This window comes from Mirounga leonina, unplaced genomic scaffold, assembly GCF_011800145.1.
Source record: "Mirounga leonina isolate KUSES-001 unplaced genomic scaffold, KU_Mleo_1.0 Mir_127, whole genome shotgun sequence".
Classification (NCBI taxonomy): Eukaryota; Metazoa; Chordata; class Mammalia; order Carnivora; family Phocidae; genus Mirounga; species Mirounga leonina.
The window spans coordinates 510,840-517,931 of record NW_023270316.1 but is presented as its reverse complement, the minus strand read 5'-3'; the positions used below and the strand labels follow the sequence as shown (position 1 = coordinate 517,931).

The 7,092-nt window shown below is 58.6% G+C and overlaps 1 protein-coding gene across 1 annotated transcript; it reads right to left on the bottom strand.

The window, feature by feature from the left end:
- Window positions 1-611: 611 nt before the first annotated feature.
- Window positions 612-6,524, bottom strand: ATP4B (ATPase H+/K+ transporting subunit beta). The gene is made up of 7 exons (XM_035002922.1): window positions 6,412-6,524; window positions 5,518-5,646; window positions 3,281-3,394; window positions 2,940-3,139; window positions 1,923-1,979; window positions 1,238-1,336; window positions 612-774 (listed from the first exon to the last, which is right to left on the bottom strand). The coding sequence occupies exons 1-7, from the start codon at window positions 6,521-6,523 to the stop codon at window positions 613-615; spliced, it is 873 nt and encodes a 290-aa protein (XP_034858813.1). The 5' UTR covers window position 6,524; the 3' UTR covers window position 612.
- Window positions 6,525-7,092: the final 568 nt, after the last annotated feature.

Here is a 7,092-nt window from a genome sequence, read left to right as displayed (position 1 = left end):
ATGCCCTCACGCCTCACCCGCTCACCTCCTGCAGCTGCGCGAGTTCTCGGGGGCAGCCCCGCTCCAGCCTCGTCTGAATTTCCCTGACGGGGGTGTGAAACTTTCAGAAGATTTTTAAAGAGCGTGATTTTGTTGTATTTTCCCCTTATCAGAAAAGACATGATTGTTTTATATAGAATAAGAATGACTTTAATGTTTTATTAGGAATTCCATTCTTTAAGAGCAAACCTCGCTGTTCTCGTAAGTCAGTGTTCTCCGAGAGCGTGAGCAGTCTTCACGTTGATGTGGGTACCGGGAGTTCATCGATGTTAGAAAAACGAAGGTATGGTGAGGAATGTGAAGTCGGCCTGGAACGATCTTTAGGGTCTTGTTAGTCGGGTCGCTGCTGCCTCGGGGTTATCACGTTGGCCCAGCGTCGTTATCATAGCTACAGGTTCGGGGTCAAAGAGCAGGAAGGATTTAGTGAGAGGCCGCTGACTCTGCGCTAAGCGCTGGGGGCGCAGTTTCCTGCCTGCCGTTCCCGGGCTGGCAGGCCGCAGAGCGTCGCGAGGTCTGGTGGGGAGCAACGGCCGCTGGGTCTGCGGTCGGGCCCCCCCCCCCCCGCCCCACCGTCTACTGCTGAATGTTGAGCTTGAACTCCACTTTCCCTTCGAAGGGGTCGTGGGGGTTGTCGAACGTCACGTGGTCTGCCAGGATCTTGCACACGATGAGAACTTCCGTGTTTCTGGGGACGTTGAGAAGCTTCGCGGCGACCAGAGGGTTGTGGTAGTGGGGCTGGGGCACGTGTGAGAAGACGGGGGGAGGAGAGCGTCAGAGACTGCGCGGCCGGGACCAGTCGGCCGGCCTGCCCGGCCCACCCACAGCTGTTGTGCGGGCGCTCACTCTCTCCGTGAGGAGCGAGGAGAGCCGGTCTGGGGTAGGGAGGTAGCACCAGTGACAAATTCGAGTTCAAATTATATTTGATGAAAATTAGTATAAAAACAGGAAAACAGAGATTTGGAGGATGTGCTTTAAAATGGGTATATGGTTGTCTGAAAGGATTTGGGAAACTCTGGGAAAGTGAAAGCATTGGGCTTGATATTTGTGTTTTGCAGGAGAGCTGTGTGTTTTCAGGTGAGGAAACACCCAGAGGGCTACACAGTCACACTGTGTAACTGAAATGTTGAGGGCTTTCCTTTTGCCAGTCATTGCTAAATTTGAGACGATTCTGCGGCTGGGGAACGAGAAGCAAACCTACCTGCGCTTTCTTCCCGTAGTAGGGGAAGTAGTGGAGGCTGAAGGTGCCGTTGGGCGGGTAGTACTCCACCTGCAGGGGCCGGGCATCCTTGTGCTGGTCCTGGGGGCGAGCGGGGAGACCACGGCGTGCGTGAGGCGGCGTCTGGGAGCGCGGGCGCGTGTCTGTGCGTGTCTGCCTGTGTCCGCACGTGTGCGGATTGCCCCGTGGATAGCTGGGGCTTGTCCGAGCACAGGTGGGGGGCCCTTCATGTCTGTTAAAGGCTCAAGTCAGCCCACACGTGCGGTTGAGCGACGCAGAAGGACACAGAACGAGGCAGAGCCTCACCCCACGGCGAGGCGGGCTCTGGGGGGTGGGCACTGCTGCTAACAGCAGGGAGCCTTCGGTCCGGAAAACAAAGCGTTAGAAAATAGGCCATGAAGACACATTTGATTTTTTGGTGTTACGATTTAAAACTGGTTTTGAGAAATTCATGCCAGCTCTTAGCAGGTTTTTCCAAATTGCCACCAAATACTTGGAAGGGTGTTAGTGATACACTGTCCCCGATGCTCCTTGAAGCAAAACAGTGAAAAGATAACAGTTTTTCTTCCCAGGTTTTTGCTCCCTGCGGTAAAGCTGCTCTGAGTGACGGTTCGTGTGGCCGTGAGGGGGCTTAGGGGGAGCGGCTGTGGTGCGGCCATGCACTCACCAGGAAGGCGCAGTCCACTCCGGGCGCCGTGCTGTTGCTGGGGAGGAAGTTCACGATCTGCAAGGAGAGGGCGTCCTGGTAGCTCTCCCCCCGGCTGCGTGCGTGAGCGGCCCGTCCGAGCTGGGCGTCCGGCCGGCACCTCCTTCAGAGCCAGAGCCCCGCCCCACATGGTCTTGGCTGCCGGCACGTGGCAGGGCTGGACGGGAGGCCCGAGCTGCGGCCGCCCCTCCCTGGCGCTCCGCGGTGCCCACCTCGCTGCTCCCACGTCACGCTCTCTTGGCCTCCTGGGTCCCGGCCCTGGTGTGTGCCTGCTTGTGCCTGGCGCCCTCCCCACACACCTGCCCTGGTGTGCACGGCTCCCCCCCGCGCCAGGCAGCGTCGAGACCCCGCGGGGACCCAGGCGTGTGTGCCGTTCACAGATGTGTGGCTTCCCTAGGGCTCTCGGGAAGGAAGCTTCTTAGTGCCGCACGCTTGCCAGGCCAGCACGGAGCAGAGATCCCCCCAGCCTCTTGCCCTCCTTGGCCTCCAGTGGGATGTCCCCTGCCCCGCACCCCAAGGCTGGATGGCCCATGCCCTCCTGTGATTTGCTTGCTTCGGCCTGTTCAGTCTCCCTCGTGCCCGGCAGAGGGTCCCTGGCCCAGAGTGAGAACCTCTGCTTGGGATGGTTCCCAGCTGTCCTCGTGGCACCTGACAGCCCGGCTGCTGTCAAGCTTTTGTGTGCACATGGCCGCCCTGAGCAGCCCGGACTCTGCTGCTCAGTGTCCAGGTGCCGTAGAGCATGAAGTCAGGGCTGTGTCTGAGCTGTGCTCAGGTTGTATTTGGGGAGAGGTCAGCTCCTGAGCCAACATGACAGGTGCATGCTGAGCAAAGGTGCAGGGCAGGAGGGGCTGCGGTGTGTGTCCCAGCCCTGCCAGCCCGGACCCCTGCACAGGGATGCATGGGGTCACACGAGGACCAGGCACCCTGGCCCCTCCAGGCCACGGCTGGGTCAGGGGTCTGCAGCTCCTCCGCACTCACCCTGTTCATCTTAATGATAAAGCACGGCTTTCCTTCCGCGAAGCCGAAGTTAGGGTCCGTCAGGCCCGAGCAGTTTTGCAGCATGTCTGCCACGAACTTGCAGGAGAACTTGGTGTGGTTTGGGGCCCAGAACCTTTCCTGGAAGAAGTACTTCTCGGAGGTGCAGTTGATGCTGTCCTCCTGGGATGCTGGCGAGTAGCCTGCCGGGACAGACGGCGCCTGTGGGTGCAGACCTCCAACCACAGCCACCTGGGGCTGGCGGGAGGGTGGCGAAGCCCACGGCCCTCCATGAAATTGTCTTAGGAGAGGGAAGAAGAGGCGGGAAGCGTGTTAAACGTCACCTGCCAAGAAGTCATGGAGTGTGTGCACGAGGCCCACCCAGGTCCTGTTGTCAGAGACGTTGTAGGAGATGTCCAGGCCTTTCTCCCCGTAGACATCCGGCCTCAAGGTCACCCCTGGAGAGAGAGCACGACACATCTTATTCCGTTCCCCCCAAAGTGTTGGCCACATCCCAGCTGCTTGCTGTGGAGGTGGGTTGCGTGCAGGGCTGGCCCGGCCCCGGCGGCCAGGCGTGGGATGCTGCGGTCCCTCCTGGGCCTGGGTCCTCGAGGGCCCCTGGGCGAGGAGGCTGTGGCCGGGTGTTCTCTGGGGCAGGCAGCACCAGCTCAGCGGGGACCCGCCCACCCGGGAGCCGCACCGGCAGCCAGTCAGGACTGCGTTGCTAAATGAAGTTGTGTTTGAATGCATATTTGAAAGCTTTTTACTGGTTTTGGTCGAGTCCGAAAGCAATCGGACAACGTGTTAATTGTACAAGAAAAGACGCACACGTGTGGAGTCAGAACAGCTGCATGTCTGGTGGGCATCCTCACTTCTGTTCACACAAAGATGCACAAACCTGTGTCATCAATTAGATAAATGGAGTCCTACCACTCAGGTCCTACTTGATTCTTCCGTTTTCTTTTTCCTTTCTTTTTTTTTTTTTAAGATTTTATTCATTTATTTGACAGAGACCCAGAGAGAGAGGGAACACAAGGAGGGGGAGTGGGAGAGGGAGAAGCAGGCTTCCCACGGAGCAGGGAGCCCGACACGGGGCTCGATCCCAGGACCCTGGGATCATGACCTGAGCCGAAGGCAGGCGCTTAACGACTGAGCCACCCAGGCGCCCCTGATTCTTCCGTTTTCCAATGCCGTTGTCATCAAGCACATCATCGTCACGCTGACTCACCTCCTTCCGTCCACAAATACCGTTGTGTTTTGCCGTGTGAATGTTCCACAGTTTACGAAGCCAGACCCGTTGATGTGACTTTTTAAATAAGTGAGCTAGTATTCTCTTGTTTCATGGATGCTGTCGAAGTCACAGCTGTATGTGGTTTAAAAATAAAGACCTCGAGGGGATTTGACCCAGGGGAGAAAGTGGGTACCCGTCACGAGTTCCCACTCTGTGTGTGTTCTACAGCCGCTTCCCGTGGTCTCAGGGCTTGCTCCTCCGCGTCAGTGGCGGCTGTCGCCATCTTCCGGCCTCCCCTGCCCCTTCCACCCACTGGGTTGTGGACAGATTATAGGGTGGTTGCATCCTGAGATTTGTAACAGACTGTGTTCTGCTCTGAAACTACATTGAAACCTCCATGGCTATCTGTTGGTTGGCTCTAAAAATGACACCCAGTAAAGCACTTGGGTGTTGAGATCACTGATCAGGGTGTTCACTGAAGACCCCGGCAGAAGAGCTGGACCTGCCTGAGGAAACACACCCACCCCGGCTCCAGTGTCTGAGCCCACCGTCTTAGAGACTTGCATTTTCCTTTCCTCTCCTGGGGAAGTGTGGGGACTGCTGTTGGGCATTTCTGTGGTTATTGCTTCCTTAGAAAGTATTAAGGACGTGTGGGTGATAAACGTTCTGAGTAACCGGGCCAGAGAGTGTGTTTTCCTCCCTGATTTCTCTGTCCCTTCCTTCACCCCAGCTCCCTCCTGCCCTTGTTTGGTTTGTGCAGGCAGCTGGGGTAAGCCACCGTCCCCAGGACCTAGGAGGTGCTGCCTCTCCGTCTCAGGCCCTGGAGTCCTGTTGTCACCAGTGACCTCTCCTCTCGGTGCCGACTCACAGGAGTGGGTGCTCAGCCTCAAACGGGACGAGAGACAAGCTGCTTTTAGAGAAAACTGTGCTCTGAGAACGTGTGGTTATGGAAGTGATCCTCCCACAGTGCTCAGGGATGTCCAGTGGAAAGCAGAAGCCCTTTCCTTCCCATAGACCCTCTGTTCCTCATCTCCCTGCTGTCTCGTACGTCCTCCCAGATGTGTTCTCTGTGTGTTTATCAGCATATAAAGTAAGTGAGGTAAAGACTGGCTCTCTTACTAAATCTGTTTTAATAATTAAGACTAACGCTAAGTCAGACCATAATCTGGGGCCACCGTCCTCAAAAGAGGGTGAGGGGTTGTCCACACCTGGTGTGCCCCTTCAGGACCCTGGGGCCGCCAGCGGGAATGGCCCCTCAGGCTGCCTCTCTGGGCTTTGTTCTGCAGGGACCCGGCATTGCCCCGACGCATGGGGTCCTGGTGTCCAGGCGCGAGCCACCGGCCCCGTTACCTGGTGACTTAAGCTGGTCTTGGTAGTCGGGCGTGTAGGGGTCGAGCGTACACATCAGCGTGTAAATGCACAGAGCGAAGACTCCGGTCATCACCACGTAGAAAGCCGCGTAATACAGGCTGATCCACACTGTGGGGAGAGGCAGGTGAGACGCAGCCGACCTGCGGGACCCCACGCGAGGCTCGCTGTTTCACCGTCTTAGGGAGGGACTCGGTGGTGTTTACAGAATGCAACCATCACTTCTGTCACTGTCAAGTTCCAGAATGTTCTCATCACCCAAGAGATGCTCCATACCCCTTAACTTAAAAGTCTGTAAAAATCGTAAGTTTTAGGAACATAGCTTTAAAAATGCTCTTCTCAAATCTAGGGCTGAACCTTTGGGACTGCTCCTCTGATGTTCCCACTTCGTAGGCATCTGCTGTCAGTGGCGATTAGAGCCAAAATGGGCTTTTGGGGTCATCTGGTGAGGGAGGTGTGGCCTGGCCAGAAGCCCTGGCAGGGCTTGGGTCCTGGGCGCCTGGACTGCTGGTGGGTGGTCCTGTGCATGTCCTTAGAGCGGCGCCTCCCTGCTGTCCCTGCCGTCCCCCACTGCCCCTGCCGTCCCCGCCGCCCCCCCACCCCCCGTCCCTCGCCGTCCCCACCGTCCCCGTCCTTGCCGTCCCCGCCGTCCCTGCTGTCTCCCACTGCCCCCGCCGTCCCTGTCCCCCGCTGCCCCCGCCGTCCCCGCTGCCCCCCGCTGCCCCCTCTGCCCCCGCCGTCCTCGCCGTCCCCGCCGTCCCTGTCCCCTGCTGCCCCCGCCGTCCCCGCTGTCCCCCGCTGCCCTCGCCGCCCTCGCTGTCCCCTGCTGCCCCCTCTTCCCCTGCCGTCCCCCGCCGTCCCCCACCGGGCACGTACCCCACCGGGACAGTGTGCGGCCCAGCATCTGCCCCGTGTCCGGGTTCCAGCAATAGTGCTGGAATTCCTCCATCCGCTGGCTGCATGACTTTTTCTCCTGCAGCGCTGCCATCCTGCAGAATGGGGGTGCTGCCCACAGCCAGGCCGAGAGGAGAAGGGTGGCCTCTGGGTTTTATAGTCTCCTCCCCCGGAGGTCAGAGGCACTGTGGAGACAGGCTCCAGGGAAAGCACCAAGGCGTTGTTGATCACACCTTGCTGTCCAAACAGCGGCTATCAGGTGCCTCCCCCCTTGTCGCCTCCCTCCCCTCCGCTCGGGCTGCCCTTGGCCATGTCCTTGTCTGTCCTGATACCGAGCAAGGAGGACTTTGGTGCAGGAGCAGCAGTTCCTCAGCTCTGCTCCCTTCACTTCCGTCAGGGGCAAAGATGTGAGGAGTGCAGGGTGGGTCCGACCCTGGCACGGTGCCCGAGATGGTCCTGGTCTGAGCTGATGGGGGTGGCGACCCAGGGGGCTCCCGCCACTCTCGTTCCTGCGGTTATCACTTCCTGGGGAACATGTCTGACGGTGAAGACAGGGCCACATGCTAAAGGGGCCAGAGGCTCTGTTCTAGACGAGAGGGTTCAGAGGGTTCCCATCTTCACCTCCCATCACTTCTGATGCTTAGTGGATGGTGCTGTCCTCTG